The following is a 21508-nucleotide window of genomic DNA, read 5'->3' as shown; positions in this document are numbered from 1 at the left end:
ACATCATTGAGAGAATAAAAGGTGATAGAAAATCCTAGAGGAGGTATTCATCAAGGAAAAACATCCTGGATCTTATTTTCTTGCTTTCCATGCTTGTAATGGCCAATATGAGTGACTAATTCTACCCTTTGGGATTGGAACTAATCGGTTCAAACTCTTATGTATTGAGGTGATATTTAAATATAATATTTTGTTCTTGATTGATGATTGGTATTGTCATTTTATTCACAAGGCTTGTTTACCATGATTTTGAACCTTAGATTTGACTGAAAAGTACTTATAAGTTTATGACCTAAATGATAATTGCTAGGAAAAAAAATTGAATGCTAGGAATAAATTTGAAATGATAATTGCTATCAACATCTAATCGTAATGATAAAGAGTTTTTATAAATATGCGAGGAATCAATATTTAGGAGACTCTCTAAATAATTTTATATGCTAGAAATCAGTATAAATGAATTTTATATGGACATCAACATCAAACAAAGGATAGAATATTATTATGCTTTTCAAAATACAAAAAAGTAAGAATGATGAACACCAATCCCAATTTTCCAATTGAACCAACAAACTCTTTACTTTTCTTTCTTTATAATTCTTGCAATCATACACAACAAACTTCTAACAAAATTTATTATTTTGTTTTCTATTTAGTGAATCTTATACTTGATAATTCAATTGTTCCTTGTGGGTTCAATGTCCGTCCTTAGGGACAACTTATTACTTCTAACATGGTACACTTGTCCTAAAGTAATCATCACCTTACTTGCTAGTTTTATGATCCTTGGTACGAACGAAGAATTTATTATCACCATCTTGTTCATGTTTTCTATCGGTCGTTAATAGATTCTTAAGGATTTATTACTAACGGCATGGATATCGACACCAACTCTACACCATAAAAAGTAAAACATTGTTGTTATAACACAATCCTCTTCGCGAAACCATTCTCGAATATTTCAAATATTGAAGTTTTCATTGGTCAAAACTTCCAACACTGGTAGGAACATGTGTATAATGTGTTATACATGTATGAAGTTGTTTTTGCTCTTATGACTTCCAAAGTACATTTAGAAAACACATGAAAGACATTATCTAACAATTTTTTCAATATGTATTGCTTCTATAAAGAAGTCAAAGATATTTAGGATTCTCTTATTCTCAAATACACCGTTGAAGATGTCACCAAAAAAAGGTTTGTTATTGGAAATTACTGTTGTTGGGAGATGATCAAAGATAGGAACATCAAGATATAAATCAATAAATACCACAAGTTTCTTGAAGATATTAAAGCAAAAAATATAGTCCTACCTGATGAATTCATTTTAGAATTACTGATAAAAAACTTTTACAATCCTAACTAACTACAAACAACAATTGAAGCACGAGCACAAATAGATATCACTATCTAACTTTATCACTCATCATCATCATCATCAAAGATATCAACAAAAAGGAATATGTTTTTGTAAGGGCTAAGGCACTATCTACTAAGGCAAATGTGGTAGAAGATAAACTAGTTTAAAAAAAGTACGAGATAAAACCTTATCACAAAGAAATGTAAATTTAAATTTTCACATTCCATTGGATCTAACCCCACCTTCAAGAAGAATGTACCTTGTTTTGTCCATCAAAGGCTATGCCATCACATCCGTACACACATAAAGTCAAGAACGAAAATCATCCAAGGAAAATATAGTCGAAGGGGAAGACATAATTGTTGCGGTCATTTCACAAGTGAACATTGTGACCAATGTGAGAAAATGAGTGGTAGACTCTAGGACTATCAGACACATCTCTGTAAACATAAATGTGTTTTCCTTTTACTTTATTGTGGGAGATGGAAAAGAACAAGTAGATCTCAGTGACTCCAGTACGAGGCTCGGACACTCCTCTTAAATGGCGTGTTCGTCTCAAACACACGTATCCGACACCGACACTCGTAGGACATGTATCAGTGAAGGATCCAATTCAAAAAATATTTGTTGGATTTCTAACAATTCTAGCACAATTCTAGCAGAGTTCTAACACAATTTTAATAAGGAGAAATACATTAATTTTCTTAAAACTCAAACTTATTGTATAGATTTTTATTATGATTATAAAAATAAGGAACAAATCCTCTTAAACCAGCCATGAAAAACATCTTTTAGCTTAAAAAAAGACAAAAACATACTTGCATACATAAATCTTTATTATCAATTTACATAATTCATAATCATATAATATATAGATTCGTGTCTTCATGTCCTACATTTTAGAAATTATACGTATCTCCGTGTTCGTGTCCATTTCCGTGTTGTATCAGTGTCTGTGTCAGTGTATGTGCTACATAGTCCAGAACAACTTCGATTTTAGAAAAAGGAAAAGTTCTTCTAAAACTCACATTTGGAAAGACTTTGGCTTTAAGTGATGCGGTACATTTTCCATCTATTAGAGTTAATTCAATCTTTATGGCAATGTTGGGAAAGGTTGGGGTTAAAGTATTACTTGGGATAACAAAATTTTATGACAAAGAATAATATTTTTGTGAGGGAAGGGATATTGTGATCAAGGTTTCTTTGTACTTAACATTTATGAAGTTATTAATGAATTTTGAATATGATATTTAGTTATATTGTTGATTCTTATGACGTTTGGCATGCTAAATTAGGACATGTAAATTCTTTGTATGTTATTAAATATCAACAATTAGGATTAATTAATATGCACGACAAACAAAATTGGAAATGTGATATTGATAGCTATCATTTTGTTGTCAAATTAAAACGATTACATCGTAGATTTGTCTAACGCTAAAGAGATGATAGTATAATTGTGGTCAAATGACCACAAGTCGTCTCTCAACTAACCCAACAGTGAGTCCAGTGAACATAATTCAAAACCTATATGCTAGCAATGAAAATTAGCAATAATAGTAAAGTAAAAGGGCTTGTGATTGTTAAGCAAGAAAATATAAATGATGATTTAAAACAGTAACAAATGCAGGTTAACTCCCAAGTTCTTCCACCAATGAATTCCTCATAAGTTCTCTAAAGATTATTCCTTTCTCAATCCTCAAACAGAGTTAAACCAGATTGAACATGCGTCAATTTTATTCAACTTGAAACTCACCAGTAAAGCATGTGTCTACTAGTTTAATCAGTACTCACTTATAAAATGAAAGTAGAAAATCCATTAAATAGAAAAATTAAAAGGATTAGATCAGATAAAGATGATGAATATGTTTGGTTTAATGATTACTTTATTAAAAAAATATTATTCATGAAGTAACACCACCATATTCACTTGAATATAATGGAGTAGTTGAGAGAAAAAAATATGACTTTTAAGGAAATGATGAATTTTATGCTTATTAATTCTAGTGCCCCTGATAATCTTGGGGGACAAGCCCTTCTTAGAACATATTTTTTACAAAAATAGGATACCACATAAGAAAATTGATAAAAATATCCTATGAGTTGAGGAAATGTTACCAACCTAATCTTAAATACCTAAGAGTGTGGGGATGTCTAGCTAAAGCGATGTTATATGATCCTAAGAAAAGTAAAATAGATTCTAAATTTTGATTGTATGTTTTTAGGTTATGCGAAACATAGTGCTACCTATAGGTTTCTTGTTCTTAAAAGTTATGTATTTGAACATAATACTATAGTTGAGACAAAAAGATGTTGAGTTCTTTGAACATGTTTTTCCTTTAAAGGTTAATGATACATTTGAAGAACTTATAGATATTACTAGTGATGATGTTATGTGTGAGGATTTGTGGAGAACTAAAAGACAAAGAAAATAAAATTCTTTTGAAGATTACTTTTACACTTACCTACATGAAAATGATCAATTAAGTTTTTTAGAAGCTACTAATATTTCCTATACAAAACATTGGGATAAAGCCATTAGGACTTAAAATTGATTCAATTAAGAAAACTAATACTTTGACTTCAGTAGATTTGTCTAGAGAAGAAAACCTCATTGTTTGTAAGTGGATCTTTAAGAAAAATTACCATCTTGATTTATTCAGAGAAAAATATAAGGCAAGATTATTAGCAAAAGGTTTTACTCAAAATCCTAGCATAAATTACTTTGACACATTTGCCCTAATTACTAAGATTCACTCTATCCGAGTGTTGCTAGCTCTAGAATCAATCCATAAGTTAGTTATTCACCAAATGGATGTTAAGACAACAATTTTGAATGGTGAACTAGATGAAGAAATTTATATGACTCAACCTAAAGGGTGTGTAGTTCCTGGACAAGAGAATAAAGTATACAAATTTTAAAATTGTTATATAGGCTAAAACATGCACCAAAACAATAGAATTAAAAATTTATAATAATGCTTTACTTTGTGATGGATTTTCTACTAATGACGCTAATAAATGTGTGTACACTAAATTTGAAAAAGTGAATTTTCATTATATGCTTATATGTGGATGACATGTTAATTTTTGGTACATGCAATGATATAGTTTCCAGAGAAAAAAATTATTTAAGGGATCTAAGTTTGAAATGAAAGACATGGATGAAACAAATGTAATTTTAGGAGTTAAAGTCATAAGGAAGAAAGATATCTCAAGAACAATATATCGAGAAACTTCTTAGGAATTTTGGCTATTATGACTTTAAACCAGTAAGCAACCCTTATGATGCTGACTCTAAATTAAATAAAAATAGAGGAGAATCTATTGGGTGGAGAGTTTACCACTACACCAAAAGTTATAGATGATACTCATGGTGCAACTCTTTTTACTTAAGATCATAGTAGTCAAGTGCCATGATTCAATTGTGACCTTTGCCCACCTGACCTTCGTCACGGGACCATCAATGTCACTTACAACAATCTTCTTCTTAACAATTGTTCCACTATGAATCAAATTCTTCGCTTGTTCGACTCATCTGGTCTATGCCACAACATAATTGTGCTACCTGTAACAATCTCTCCTTAAACAATTGCCTCGTGATCTTAACTCTGATGTTAATTGTTGGATCGAGCACTTAGCACTAGACCAAAAGTTATAGCTGAGTCAAGGTGCAACTTTTTCTACTTAATAGCACAACAACCCAAGCATTGAGATTTGATCGTGACTTAGCGCACTTAACCTATCCCATGAGACAATTGATGTCATCTACAACAAAATCTATTTCTCAACCTAAATATGACCAAATAGTTGAGTATTGCATTTTAAAAGTTTTTTCTAGACTAGACATTATTTATGCATTAGGTAAATTGAGTAGGTACACTCAATTTCCTAATCAAGATCATTAGGATGTACTTGCAACTTAAGAGGTACAATGGATTATGTCATTGAATATAGAGGATTTTCTATTGTTCTAAAAGGTATAATGATGTTAACTGGATCATTGATTCATATGAGACAAAATCCATAAGTGGTTATGTGTTTACAGTTGGGGTGGTGTGATTACAAGAAGATCATTAAAGCACATGATTATTGCAAGATAAAAAATGAAATTAGAGTTTCTTGCTCTTAAAATGGCTTAAAGTGAAGTTGAGTGGTTGAAAAACTTCTTAGCAAATATTTCATTAGGAATGAAACCAACCACATCTATACCAATGCATTGTGATTGCCAATCAACAATAGCTAAAAACAAAACTAATAATGGAAAGAACAAACATATACAATAGAGACATAATTTGATAAAATAGCTACTAAAGAGTGAAACAATTCCATTGATCATGTTAAGTTATAACAAAATCTAGCAAGTCCTGTAACGAAACCTCTATTGAGAAATTTGATTTTAGAAACATAAAGGAAAATGAGAATTAAGCCACTTGCAAACAAACAAGTAATGATAACACAATCTTTTGTGATTGGAGATCCCATGAATAAGGTTCGTATGGATAAAAACAAGGCACTTGTCAATTCTGCTAGCATTAAAACTGATATAAAATCAACTTGTCCATTCCTATGGTGTTTAGAAGTTTTGGATATTGTATCATTGAGAGGATAAACTTTGTAGTTAAATTTATGTGTATAAGGAATTTTAACTTTGAATAAAGTTTTTAATGATTAAAAATAATTAATTGCTATATTGACTAAATTATATACTATATTGACCAAAAATAATCATTTCTAAATTGTTATCTAATTAACTATCAAGGTTTTAGCTACCAACTTTAGAATCTAAATAATTGGTAGCTAATTAGATAACAACTTAGAAACTATTTATCAATAATAGAAATTAATGTAGATACAAATAATTTTTTTAGTCTGTAAAATAGTATATATTTAGTCAATATAGTTACTAATTATTTTTTTTTTCTCTAAAATTGGTTTCTATTTATTGATTTTCTTGTAGTGAATTGTGGGAGTACATTATTGATTAACCACTAGCACACATTAAGTGTTTTTTTTTCATATAACTTGTTATATCAACTACAATGTGTGTTAAATTCCTCAATCTATGACTAATTCATATAGTTTGTTATACCGGCTATGTTGCATTATATTTTTTTTTATCAGCAAAGAATTAAATGAATTAAAGGAAACATTTCAGGAGTGTCCCAACCCTTATACAAACCGGAGAGAACAACCTCAAGTTGTTGTCTAGCAAAGCTACAAGAGCAACAAACCACAAACCCCCCAGCCCACTAGAGATCCACCTCAGATCCCCCAGCTTTATATGTTATATGAGACTCGTAATTTTCTTCTTTCTTTCTCTTGCCTTTTACAATATGTGGAAGATTGTTGTGAATTGTGGGTATTACAAAAGACATATAGAGTTTCACATAACCTAGATTATACACGTTTAAAGGGTTTATATATCAAGACACTCCTTACATTTTTAAAGTAGGTAGTAAAGGAGGGGGACCTTGTGTGCATGAATTTGTGAACCTTATTTAAGCTTTTTTACATAGTTGAGTTCAAATCCTACCATGTTCACTCTCCGAGTGTGTGTGATAAGAATGTGTAAGTTCTTTTTACTAAGTTTCTTTTGTCTATGATTAATTTAAACCCTGAATGCAGATAAGTTTTCAAGGACAGCTCATCCGGTCTCGAAAAGCCATCTTATTCGTATTCTCTCCCAACTAATACAATGAGATGACAAATTCTACAATTTTTCCTCCTTAAAGTACACTAAGTTTGGAAGGCTTCGCGGTGCAATTGATTAACAAAGGTTTATCATCTGTTGTTGTTTTCCCTTTTGGTTGAATCAAAGTTTCATTATCTATGTTATCATGTACACGAATACTATATTTATCAAGGATTAAATTTCAATATCCTTTGTGTTAGTTTGATGAAGTCAGTGGTACCTTTTCCAGGTCTAGCATTAAACAAAAACACTCAAAGGCGTGAGCACAGCAAAGTATGAACTTTATGTGTTTTTATTTTCGGCACGAACTTCGGTGTCTTTTGAGAATGGCTTAAAGACACTGAAAACTTAAAAGACACTGAAAACGGTTCATATGGTAGATAGATGATGCCAATGAAAGTGTAGCAGAAGCTAATGCTTAAAACAGCACCTCCATCTTCAGTCTATAATGATTAGAACTGCACAACATTGTGATTCATTGCTCTAATTTGAAGCCACCCTATTTGTTCATGCCACATGGCATGACCACTCTAAGGAAGTAACACCATTTGTTTTCTGTGTGAGACAGATTCTAGGCATCTTTCACTCTCCATGCAACTTTTAGTAACACTTTAAACCATTTACAATAGGTTCCTGCAATTGTACAACTGTTTTCTCAATTACTTTATAAGCCATGCACATGGTTGTGACCAGAAAAGAATGTGATGTGTGCCACAAACTGAATTGCTTAGTATAATAAACAAGACAGAAGGTCATGCATCTGATGTTGCTTTAGTTAGCTGTCAACTTTTCCCACATCAACCATGATTCTTAATTCCTATATGCATTGGTTTGTACCTATCACCATGATAATCAAGAAGAGATTAATATTCAAAAGGCTCTTGCAATTTGTATAGTTGATTGAAATAAAGATAAAGATGTGTGCCTTGGTTGGTACTTCATCTCTTGATGAGACATTCAAATTTCCAAAGTTTAACATAAGTGTCTGAAAATGCAATAAGGGTTTAAATATATTTTTATAAATAAAATATAGCTATTTTTTATTTCTATTTTTGGCTTTTAATCCCCATAAGTTTTTTAGTTTTATAGTCTTTTTTAAATTTTATTCTAGTCCTGTGATATATTTATTGTTTTTTTTATCGTTCATTTTGAATTATTAGTCTGTAAAAAAATATTTGATAGAGACTAAAAATGAAAAATAATATTTTACATAGATAAAAACAAAACAAAAAATATATTTAACGGTAAGTAAAACAAAACAACAATATAAACAATTAAGAAACCAGAAAAATCAAAAGTCAAACAAAAGTATTTTAAGAACTAAAAACAAAATACCAGGTTATTTCAAGTGTAAGAACATATTAAATTTTATTTAATTATTATGGTATTCTTGCATTAATATGAATACCATAATACTTTAAGTGAAGGTTAAGCTAAGTGAGTTATTTAATTTTAATTTTATCCAACTCAAGTGAAACAAACGTGTAATGAAGTCAAAATTAAGTAGAAATTCTAATCCATGTATTTATTCAAGAGCACATTACTTCAATGGCTTTTTCAACAACACTTATGCTCATGTTTGAGAGAGACCTAAAATATGTGTGTTAAAATATAATTAGGTTAAGATAGCTTCTAAAACATTGATCACATAATTTTTCTTAAAATAGTTACAAACTAATTACCATATTAATTTGAGAGTAATTTGGGTTTCACAATTCACTTAATGATTTTGGATTTAAGTCTTAGTTCTGCTTCTTTATCATTATTATGCCACTTAACAAAATTTGGCATTAAGTTATAACAAATTAAGTTGTAGCACATCTTCTATTAAGGAATCTCTTACACTTTGATTCCATAAAAAAAAGAGATTGTAAAAGGTATCAATACATTGTAACTGTTCCTATACCGATCGATCAAACACGTCACACTTTACTTTTCTCATTCCACTACGTTTTTGTTAGGATTCATGAACCACTCCAAGAAGAATATTCTAAAACTATGCACCATTATTAACTACCTCTTTGTAAAGTGTTTTGAAAAAGATGGATCATCTTCTAACTAGAAACCAACTTAATAAAAAGCAAAAGAGAAAAATAAATCAAGTTTAAATGTCTATTTGGCAAAAAAAAAAAATTAGAAATAACTTTTTTCAGAAAAAATGAAAAAAAAAACTTGAAATATAATATATTGCCTTTGCCTGATTCTGCTTTATGTTATATACTTCTTTCAGTTTTCAACAAATTTGATATGATTTTGTCAGGAAGGAAACAGAGCCTATTTCTAATTTAAAGTTTTTGGGGAAAAGCATGAAACCTTGCCCTATTTCTAATTTAAAGTTTTTGGGGAAATATATGAAACCTTGCCATCATATGTCATGCATTTGTCTACCATACTTAAATTTAACAATGTTGATCGTGAAAGACAATACGCAATTATGTTTGTAGTTTTTGTTATTTTATTCAAAATGATGGATACATGCCTTATATGTTTTTGTTATATTATATATCGTCAATAATTCCATATCAATGACTTATGAGTATTTTATATATAAAAAAATATTATTTTTATTTAAAGATTTAAAGTAATAAATTTATAAATTTTTTCTTATTGTTTATTTTTGTTATTAAACAATCCTATAAATTATCAAAAATGCTTAGGTATGATTTGCATTTTTGAGTAAAATTTTGAAAGCAATCTTTGTATGTTATCAACTTACTCACAAATTTTGTAGGTTGTTGACATTCACTCTATCATTTTTTTATCGACAGAGAATAAATAAAAAAAAATTAGATATTTCAGGGGTGTCCCAATCCTTATACAGACACTTCAGGGTGTCCCAACCCTTATACAAATATGACCAAGGCAAACCTGCTCAACACTTGACCAACATACATTCTTCCAGCTCTATTAAACCACACCAAAAGAAAACTACTACTATCATATCCGGATCCTAAAACCGGTCTTTAGTTTAAACAATACACACAAATCAAACCTTACTTCATCCAAAAGTCTACCAACACGGTTACAAATCACAAATACAAATCAAAATCCTTCACCCACAACCAAACTCACAAAACCATGCCAAAATGAACCTCACAAAACCATGCCAAAATGAACCTGCTCTCTTATCAACTTTCTCGGATGCCGTAAAACCTGTTCAAAACCCACCGCATGAAATACAACAAAGATCGAAACTTGCCTTCGAAACACCAGAATGGTAAAACGATAAAATATAACTGTTTAAAATATACCGAATAAAAAAAGACTAGTACTAAGATGGGTGATCTTATGTGAAGTCCTTGTGTTGCATCTTTGTTTTTTATCAAGTGGAGGGTAATATTTTTGCTGACATGTCGTCTTTGGAGAATGCCCATGAATAAGATGATTTGCTAACAAAAAGAACTTCTTGCCTCCTGAAAATTATGGTATTTTAGAATAATCTTTCATCTCAAATCTGCAACTAATGCAACAAGTCCTAAAATTAGTTGCTTTCAAACAAATTACATCTAAATCTATTTTTCAAGATTTAGTCTTGCAAAATTGTTTTGAATGTCCTTCTAGTGATGAACAAGAGGTTCAAGAGTTATGTTTGTCCATCTTGACAACAAATATAGTTGAATCTACCACGACTAATATTTTCTTAGAAGAAACCAATTTAATCTCTAAGTTTTAAGTTGAAAAGATGGATTAAGAGAAATTATTAAGTGAAGACGATTAACTGCTCCAGTAGACTAGGATGTCATCCTAAAGCTAGAGGGAAAGTCAATAAGATAACCTCTGTCAACCCAATAAAAAGTAATGATAATCAATATCATTAGATTTTATTAGTGTTGAATGCAAACAAGGGTTAATCAGATTGAATTTTTGAAATTCAATCGTTGTCTTTATGAAATATATACATAAGAAAAAATTATTTTATTTATCTTCTTGTTCTTATTTAATTCATATTTTATTATATAATTTAATATTTATAACATTATATATATATAATAAAATTTGTTCATTTTAAATTTGGTTGAATTTAAACATTATGTATGGAATATTTGAATGACATGTGAATGTTTTTAAGCATATATTTTTGTGGAAAATGTTTTTTTAACATTCAAACAATAAATAACATACATTTGACATCCAATTATAATAATATAATAATATAATAAGGTTCTAAATTATATATATAGATATGTAGAATGGATATGTTTTACTGTGTGTTGGTAAAGTATCACCATCATTTTTTGTTTGTGAGTGCGTATCAAACGAATGGGTTTTGTAAAAATTAATATCAGTTTTAAAAAGTGGACTATAAAATCTGTTGTATAGTGTGGATTTATGTAGCTATGTGTTCGCATACCACACTAGAGATATTAAGTTGATTTTAATTAATCAAGTTGGAAATCCCACATCGACTAGAGATTAGAGCCTTTCATTGTATATAAGTGGGTGCAAACCTCAATCCTATGAGCCGGTTATATGGGGTTGAGTTAGGCTTAAAGTTCACTCTTTTTTAATAAACCAATTCATAAATTATTTATTAAAATAGTCTATAAATATAAATGATAAAAATTTAAATAATATTTTCTATCGAATATAATTTAGTTTTATTAATAAAATACATTGAGGAATAATTATAATTTAAAATTTTAATTGTCTTGTAATTTTTATCTATAAATCAATTGTTTTAATTATTTCTTTATTTTAATTATTATATATTTTTTATAGTTTGTATTCTACTATTAATGCAATAGCATATTTTAAAACATTTTTCCAGTCAAGTTTAAAATAAATATCCTTTTTATTATGTTGATTTATGTAATAAAATAATTTCAATTTACCTTATTTTGAAAAAATCAAAATACAAATTTATTAAATATTATAAAGATAAAAAATGAATATAAACAACTAGAAGCTGATATTGAAAAAAAATAGATAACGTATAAAAGAAGTTACAAAGCATAAAATATTTAGCAAACATCGTAGATTAAACGAATTTTGAACTAGTATTCCGTAGGAACAACTAGTAAAGAAAGTTATAAAAGTACCTTACCAAAACATGTTCACGATCTTACATGATATAACTCCCTTGAACAACGATTTAATATTAGGTCTTATCTTGAACACTCATTACTTGCCAAATTGACCGATTATGATTTGTCCTTTTCCAAATTTCGCAACTAAATTATTGTTGTTATTTTATGATGGAAATGAACAATATTTGGTTCATTGTTGTAACTAATAATTAAAACAGTACTTAAATGTTATTTTCGGAAATTGAAGAGAAAACAGAGACCATGGTCTAACACTATAAAGACAAGACAGTACAAAACAGAGACAGGAGAAAAAAAGAAAAGAAATTAAGAATTTTGTGACCAGTTTAAACTTAGTTACTTAACATTATATCAAGTCTCTCCAATGAAAGTTTATTGAACTATATGTGTAATCTCTTGTCAGATTGTTACATATTATATGAGTATATGAGTATTAAAGGATCGAATAAATGAGATTGAACACTTGTATTATTAATTATGTTATTGTTATTTTTATTTTTTATGTTGAATATTATTATTTAATATTTAAGTTTTTATGCTACTCGTTATCATTTAATATTCTTTTGAATGTAATTTTTGTAACATTTTATTTATATTATCTGTACTGTTCTGAGACTGTCAGGAGTTGGGCTGACCAACATTAAACGCCACCAACCATCTCTCACCTTTAAGGCTCGGTCATTTCCTTTACCGACAACCCGATGGACAGTTAGGAAGTTTCTCGATCTCACTATAGACCCACACGAAGTGGAATGTGGACCGACCTCCGTACTTCGCACAACCAGGAAGTTTGCCGATCTCACCGTAGACCGACACGAAGTGGAATGTGAACCGACCTTTGTCCTTCACACAGTCAGGAAGTTTGTCGATCTCACCATAGACCCACACGAAGTGGAATGTGGACCGACCTTTGTCCTTCTTACAATCAGGAAAATTGTCGATCTCACCATGATCCTTCACACAGTTCGCTCGAATAGTCCGATAGCGCTTTAGCCTTTGCGCCTCGTAGGCTCGGCCCAAGGCTGAGGGGTTGTGTACTGTCCCGAATCGGGTAGGTATTTGGCCGAGGTCACTAAGGCCCATCTAGGGAAGGTGACAGCGTGAAAGCTTAGCATGGGCCGCGAACCGACCTAACAGGCCCAAAAACACTACCTGTTTTGACCTTTGCCCAGTATCGCACAACGCTAGCAAGGGACAAATTCCACTAAAGGAAAGTATAACGTTTTTCCTACAAACACATATTCCCGATAGCGTAATGAATATAAATACCATATCCCCAATAATGTAATAAATATTATCCTCAGTATCCCTGATTACGTTGTTTAACTATTCCGATTTATATGTTTTATATCCATATTTTATAGAAAGTTACTGTGAAATGACACATTAATGCCTGGAAAGACCAGGGTCAGAAATCCAAGCCCATGGACACTTATAAATAGACAAACACCCACAGGGAGTATCTCAACTAGCATCTTTGCAATGTATTTTACCATACACATTATATTTTGTGCTCTCACTGACTTGAGCGTCGGAGTGTAATCGCAGGTGGAGCCCCCCTCATCCCCAGAAGATCGCTTTGTTGAAACCTGGAGGCCATTCCTAAGCACCCCATCCACTAGCTGACCGACCACTAGAAAGGAATCTGAAAAGAGCTCATCCATACTTCGACCGACTTCGAGCCGGCGAGAACATTCTCCATGAATCAAAATTAGACTCCATTACCTTCTTTGGAGAATTGAGAACATTGTTTTAGTGACCTTCAATGTCTGGATATCACACTTCATCATCGACTAATTCTACCGGTTGTGGTGTGCAAAAATGTTATACTTTTACCCAGGTTGGTGGGAACACGAGTGTCTTTGTTGCACCTATTAGTGATTGTGGAGATTTTGTTATTTTGAGAATAATAACAACTGAAAAAAAAATGTTGGAAAACGATTTTGGGGTTATCCTAAGTACAAGGTACAATTTATTCAATTAGGTTTGATTCAAATTTAAAAATGCTATTTTAAAGTTATTCATTGTTGAATTTTATGCTTTTCTTCAAAAACAAATTAGAAATGACATGGTTCTAGACTGTAATTTTTTCAAATGATGCATTGAGATGAAAGAGATACAATTATTGTCAGACAAAGGAATACAATATGCCTTTTAGAGAAAATGTTCGAAAGTCTCCACAAAAAGGATTCAAATGTTGTTAGTAGTGGTGTATTTTCTTTTTCTAATTAACATTATTATGTTCTTAATTTTGTCCTAATTTCAAAATTAAGAAGAAATCATATCCATCCAAATTAAATGTAATGACTTTATGTATTTTTACTTTCAATGAATGACTATTTTATGTTCATCCTATGTTTTAAATACTTATTTACTTTTTAAAATATATTAAATTTTTTTTGTAATAATAATAATGAAAATCATCATTAATATTAATTTTCTTATATTAAAAAAACATATACTTAATATATATATATATAACATAATATATTATAAATTAACTAATCATAAATAATATTAAAATTATTTAAATACATTAATTTAACTGTAACACTACAAAATAAATATAACTATTACAATAAAAGTTTTACATATTTTTATACAAGCTTAAAGTTTTTCAAAACATTTCTAATACATGATTTTGACTTATATACAAATATTTACAAATTCATAACTCAAAACAAAACTCTATAGTCTTCCAAACTCTCCTGCACCTTTATGACTGCTGGTGTACATAGTACAGTCATCCGCAGTTCATACAGAAACAAACACATGCAAGGGTAAGCTATCAAAATAAAGTTATGACACGAAAATATAAGTAAAAGAACTAATTTGATTAGTAATTCATAATAAATTTAGTTTTCTTTTTACTCAAACATGGTCATACAAAATCCAAATATCAATCACAATAATTCAATTTCATTTCAATCCCCAGTACTTTGATCTCATTTTAATCATACTGACTTGACATAGATTCATTTGTATCACAGTACCTTGATTTCCTTTCAACCCTCGGTACCTTTGATTTCAGGCCAATCATATGATTACATATGAATTTATCATCAAATGATGGGTTGATACCAAATGATAGGTTGTTCTTCTTGGAGATTTGAAAAGGGTGGCGGAAGCAATGGATGTGATGGATCAAGGAGGGCTCATCTAGAGCTATGGGTTCCTTGTAGGTGCATGAAAGGTATGATGAGTGATTGGTTGGGCCATATCACTTGGAGAAAGACTCATTAATCAAATTGTGGCCACATAAATCCATTCGTCTCATTGTACCTTGATTCCTTTCAATCCCCAAGACCCTTTTGATTTCATTTCAATCAATGATAACATATGGATTTATTCTCTTCTGGAAGACTCATTAAGTATACCCCTACTAGCGACTAACATCTAATCCAATCCAATCGGATCAAGGTAAGTCCAAACATCCATACCGTGTGACTACAAGCGGTCACGGTGTGTATGAACTCCCTTTTTAGCTTCTCACCAACTGATACCTTAGTCTATACGACTTAGATCATCAGTGAAGCCAGATGATCTCTATTTGTAAGTTTTTCATATTTAATGTACCAAAACACATCTCATACTTACCCTAAATGTATGACATCAAGTTCATGCAACTTACATCATCACATACAACACATGTCATTCACATACAACACATATCATTCACTTATAACATATATCATTCACATACAATGCATATCAATCACTCATACATACATCATTTAAGATTTGTCAAATCAATTACATGTATATTTCAAATTCATACTCGTATAAACTAATAATCAAATCAAATTCATTTTAACTAACTTTATAACCTAACATGCATACAATTACTAGATTAACTTGATATTTAAATCAACTATCTAAGGTTCTATATAAAAAAACATAAATAACTTCTCTTACCTGTAATTTCTTATCCTGAGGAAATTAGGTGAGGAACCATTATAAAATCTAGGGACTTAAAACAAGTTATCCAAACATTACCAAATTTTAATTTGAGCTTAATCAAGTTGAGAGAAACACGTTTCTCAACTGACCTCACTAAGATTGATAACTAAATCATGGAGAAAAACAAAAAATAGGAGATCTTTAGAATAAAAATAAACTTACTCTATTTGAAAATTTGACTTGATAAAAATGTAGCCTTGCTCCTGAGTTACTACAGGGTGTGATTAGATTTGGAGATAGATGAGTTATAAGAGATAAATTGAAAAAAAAGGGAGAGAGAAAAAACATAGTGTGAGATAAAGAAGAAAATGAAAGGAGGGATCTATTTTCGCTTATGAGGTATCTTATTAAACTTTTCTTATATATATAACATATTTTAAATCAAACACTCTCAACTTTCTTTACACTTTCTTCTACACCCCTCCGTGTTCAACTTCCCAATGCAAACAATTACATTAGTTCTGCGTTTATTGGTGAGACAGAGGAGACTATGCTCCCATGTAAAACATTAGTTCTGCGTTTATTGGTGAGACAGAGGAGACTATGGTCCCACGTAAACTTATAAATCGGTTACAAGTATTACCTAATAGATTCTGCGGTTATACGCCGGATTGTTTTGCAATAACAGGTTGCTCTTGTTGGAAAGATCTTCACCACTGTACTCATAATTCACACCCTTCAATTTCAGTTTCAGTGCCCAAATAACCCTCTGGCTAAATGGACTCACCCACACACCCAACACCTTCACATCTTTCATCATTATTTCCTGATTTAATGTCTCCAATGATGTAATGTTTTTGTGGTTCTTGTATATCCATTTCTTGTCACTGCTAGGTTTATATATAGCTGAAAATATTCCTGGTTCGTGTTATTTGTTAGTTAAGAAAATTTGGAAACGCAAGATGAACAATCAAACATACGTGAAGAAAGTGTTGCGTATTATGCAATCACTTAGAAATTTCATGGTTATTTATGACCAGTTGCTGATTATCATCTATCAATAATTATGCCAGAAAATAAAAAAATCCTTAACCAATCCCTTAAATTCTTTTACTGAATATGTCAAAAAGAATGCAAAACCTAATCCTCATTTCATTATTCACGGCATACAAATAATCACAAGAACAAAGAGAGACAATCTCAATTGTTTCCTAGGTTCAGTTTTCTTTTCATTCGAATCCAATTCGTAATTGTAACAAGCAAAATCCAATCCTTCATGGAATGAACAAACTGGAAATAGGCATGTCTCCAAGATTTCTTCAACACTAAGCTCCCACAAACAGCCCAAAATTCGACGATGTAGCCAAGTCCTATGCTCAAAGATAACCACAACTTATTATGGGAGCTGTCTTGATCTTCATATGTGTCATCATTACCTGTGGTGCTTTCATCAACAAGCTCTGAACACTTAGTCGGCAGAGGCGTCCCACAAAGGTGTGGATTACCCTCATAGATGGAGGGATCTGTCAAAGTATGGAACTGATTTGTTGTTGGTATTTCACCAGACAAGTTATAGGACAAGTTCAAATGTCCCAAGAAAGTCAAGGAAGCCGTATTTGGAGGTGTTGGACCTGAGAGATGGTTGTTAGAAATGTCTAGGCTTTCCAGTTGATGTAGTGCTCCAATGTTTGCTGGAATGCCTCCAGTTAATTGGTTCCAAGACAGGTTCAAGGAAACTAAGTATGAAACTTCTGTCAGTGTGTGTGGGATCTCCCCAGATGGTTGCTGGAAAGATCTATAAGATTTATAACATGCATTTCTGATGTGTATTCCATTGATCTTCCTTTCACATGCAAATTCATGTGCTCAGAGTAGGTTACAGGATTATATGAGTGGATTTTGTCAACATAATAAGGACTTGGTGCTTTGAAACCTGTCATGTTGCCTAAGCATGGAGGGATCAAGAACATGAAGATGTGATAGTTGGCACAAATTTTCAGGGATGTTTCCAGTAAGTGCATTGCCATGTAGTCTCAGCTCATTTATCCAAGTCATGTTATTCCCTAGTGACTTCGGTATGGATGCAAAAAATGCATTATCTCCAAGATATATTGTGTACAAATAGGGGCAGTTGGGCAACATGGATGACAGTTCCCCAGAAAGACTGTTGTTGCTTAGTTGAACTATTCTAAGGGAAGGTGTTGTGCACATCCAAGCAGGAATTCCTCCAGATAGGTTGTTGCCTGATAGATCAATAGTATAAAGGTGTAGCTTGTGTTCCTCTCCATATAGAGGTATTTTCCCTGATAAAATATTGTTTGATAGATCAAGAAAAGTCAAATCATTTAGCAAACTCATGGATGAAGGTATGGTGCCAGTTATAAAGTTCCCTGAAAGATCCAAACCTTCCAGCTGTGACATGTCTTGGCCAATATTTGAAGGAATTGAGCCGGAGAGAAAGTTGTTGCTCAGTGAAAGATAAGTCACACCAGACCAAACTGGAATTGACCCTTCCAAGGCATTAAACCCCAAATTAACTGATGCAAAATCACCCAAGTGTAAGGACTTTGGAAGGCTTCCCTTCAATTGGTTGTAGGAGAGGTCCATAGTAGTGATTTGTGGTGAGAAACCCCAAAACCAATTTGGTATTATATCTGATATTCCAGTGTTTTTGAGAACAATGATCATTAGGTTGCTTTGAGTTTTAAGCCATGCTGGAAATTCAGGGCCTAACTGACAGTCAAGCATTTCTAGATCCACTAGATTAAAAGATGGAGCCCAGTTTTGTGGGATATTGAAAGCTAAAGACCCCATTTTGGATGACACATGAAATGTGGACAAATGTGTGAGGTTATGGAAATGGTTTTCAGTTAGGATGCCTTCCCACAAATTCCCATCAAGATTCAGTGTCAACAGTTCAGTGAGCTGACCTATGTTAGATGCAATAGTCCCATTCATCATCATGTTGTTAGAAAGGTCTAGAAATGTCAAATATGACAAATTTCCAATGGATGGAGGGATTGAACCTGACAATTTGTTACCCTCGAACCAAATGGTTCTCAAACTTTTAAGGTAACCCAATTAGGTTGGTAAATTCCATGTAAGTTGATTGAAAGCCAAATCCAATGTAAGTACACATTGTTAAAGCCTCCACAAGTCCATTGACTTCACCAACAACCTGAGGGTTTGATGACAAGTGTAAACTATGTAACTTGCAAAAAATTTCCCAGGAAACATCACTGATGGGACCTTTAAGGCTTGCCCTTTTCAAGTCAAGTTCTATCAAGGTACTGATATTGGACAGCCATCCTGGTATCAAGGAATCAAAGCTATTGAAAGAAAGATCAAGGATTGTAAGTGATGTAAGATTTAAAAATGGAAGAGTTTGAGGTAAACAAGAAAGTCTACAATTAGACAACCTCAAAAGTGAAAGAAATGGAACCCTATTGATAGATTGGAGCCATGAACTTGATGCTCTACTAAGATTCACACTACTCATATCTAGATATTGGAGAGATGTAAGACCAGACAACCAACTCAAATCAGAAGCCCATAATGAAGATGAAAAAGGTGTTGCCAAAGAAAGATACTGCAAATGAGACAAGTTTCCTAGCTGAGAAGGAACCTTTCCAGTGAAGGATGAATGAGATAAATTGAGATACCACAAGTTACCAAGTGAACCTAAAAATGATGGGACTTGAACATTCTCACAGTCATTGTGACTTAAGTCCAAATAATTAAAATATTTCAAGTCAAGCAGAGAAGCATTCAACTCACCACTCAAAGGCCATTTGGTGTGTGTGGCCGACTTATTTGTGGCCTTGGAGCAGATATCTGTGCCTCTAAGGTGTAGCCTTACAACATTCCCTGTATGTTTGTTGCATCTTACACCCACCCATTTGCAGCAATCACTGCCAACCCATGAAGATAGGCAATGAAAAAGATCATTTAGACTTTGTTTAAACTTAAGAAGGGCTTTCCTTTCCAACTCAATGCACTCAAAACTATTATCCTTAACAGCGGAATCAGGCCCTATAGCTCCCATAACAAGTAATTGATGCAAGAGTGAAAAAAAGAATGATGGAAACTGGAAACATGGCTTGTTTATTTTTCATGACAGAGAGAATATAAAGCTCTGCTATCTTCTACACCTTTTTATAGCTATAAATGAATCACAATGTTGAACTCAACCCTATAATTACTATCTTCATGCACTGAAGATTTTCATTTTTTATACACTTGCTAACAGTTAAGAATTTTTCACTTAACATGCAGTGATGCTTTATCAAACTAATAATTTGTCTTAGCCTATCAGTAAAGTATTACTGGTAACATTAATAATAATTTTTTTTGTTGACGATGGTAGAATTCCAAGTGCAGAGAAAGAAAAAAGCAATTTTGTACAATTAATTAATCTCTTTATAATTGACTAATCAATTATATTTTGGGAGTGAGAGTTACGTCTCTGTAAATTAGCATTACTAGCAATTTTTGCTTTATCTATTTAAGGGTAGGTTTATATTATAGGGATGTATTAAATAACTTATGCTATAGAAAGTTAGAAGAAACTACTTGCATTATGACAAGAAAACATGATGTCTTCTCATAACTAGTAATGTAACACATCCATGCTTTGTTCTTTTAGAAGAGGAAGTTCATTGTTTCGGAAAACTACTTTAACAGGCCAATGTTACACAACAATATCTTGAAGAATTTTATTTTTTTAATATTTTTTTATTGACATCAAAGTTTAAATTTTAAGGTAAATAATATTTCGGATGTGATAATTAACTTAATAATACTATTTAAAGGAACTTGAGATCAGAACCAGGACACTTATAAAACTGGAACTTCATGAAAACTTTGAACTTTTGTTTGTTTTAATTATCTCAAAAGTACATTCTGAAATTTTTTTTTGAGTGAATTGTACAAAGTTTTAGATTCAAATTTTGTTATCATTTTTATAAAAAAAGTTGTAGGCTTTTTTTAGTATTGTTTTTCATATTATAAATTAAACAACGACAATTTAGGTGTTAATTTCTTAATGTGATATTATTTGTTGCATCTCATATTTTTCTTTTTTTTTCCTTAATCCTTAATTGTAAAATTTGTCGAAAAATGGTTTGCAATTATTATGTAAATAAAGTCTAGTTTCTACCATTAGTTATTCTACTTTTTAATATACCCTTTGTTACAAATTGGAGTCTTGAGTGAATAATCTCTAATGGAAGATGTACTACATATTGCATTTCATTTTCATGTTTTATTTATACCTATATATAAAGGAGATTTCTGCTCTCAATTCTTTTCCTATTTTATCTTTATATCAATATTTGATTTTTATTTTAGTATTAAGGGTATTGCATCATTTTCTATTTTTTCTAAAACATTTGGTCTACGTGAATTGATGGTTTTGAATTGAAAGAGTAGTTTTGAATTTTAAATTTTGAAGATTCATTATTTCTCTTTGCCACATATGTAACATTTTCTTTTAACTACTGCTCCCAC

General features: G+C 31.4%; 2 protein-coding genes across 2 annotated transcripts; both read right to left on the bottom strand.

Annotated features, from left to right (window-relative positions):
• Positions 1-17131: 17131 nt before the first annotated feature.
• Positions 17132-18985, bottom strand: LOC137828247 (receptor-like protein EIX2). The gene has a single exon (XM_068634730.1). The coding sequence runs from the start codon at positions 18962-18964 to the stop codon at positions 17903-17905; it is 1062 nt and encodes a 353-aa protein (XP_068490831.1). The 5' UTR covers positions 18965-18985; the 3' UTR covers positions 17132-17902.
• An 82-nt stretch (positions 18986-19067) lies between these two features.
• LOC137829234 (receptor-like protein EIX1) lies at positions 19068-20045 on the bottom strand. The gene has a single exon (XM_068636032.1). The coding sequence runs from the start codon at positions 20043-20045 to the stop codon at positions 19068-19070; it is 978 nt and encodes a 325-aa protein (XP_068492133.1).
• Between the last annotated feature and the right edge of the window lie 1463 nt (positions 20046-21508).

This window comes from Phaseolus vulgaris, chromosome 7 (assembly GCF_000499845.2).
Source record: "Phaseolus vulgaris cultivar G19833 chromosome 7, P. vulgaris v2.0, whole genome shotgun sequence".
Taxonomy (NCBI): domain Eukaryota; kingdom Viridiplantae; phylum Streptophyta; class Magnoliopsida; order Fabales; family Fabaceae; genus Phaseolus; species Phaseolus vulgaris.
The sequence above is the reverse complement of the archived record's forward strand: the minus strand, read 5'-3'. Positions and strand labels throughout refer to the sequence as shown.

Bases quoted from the DNA above. Each gene is read 5' to 3' on its own strand.
- LOC137828247 (XM_068634730.1), bottom strand. From the start codon at position 18,964: ATGATGATGAATGGGACTATTGCATCTAACATAGGTCAGCTCACTGAA.
- LOC137829234 (XM_068636032.1), bottom strand. From the start codon at position 20,045: ATGGGAGCTATAGGGCCTGATTCCGCTGTTAAGGATAATAGTTTTGAG.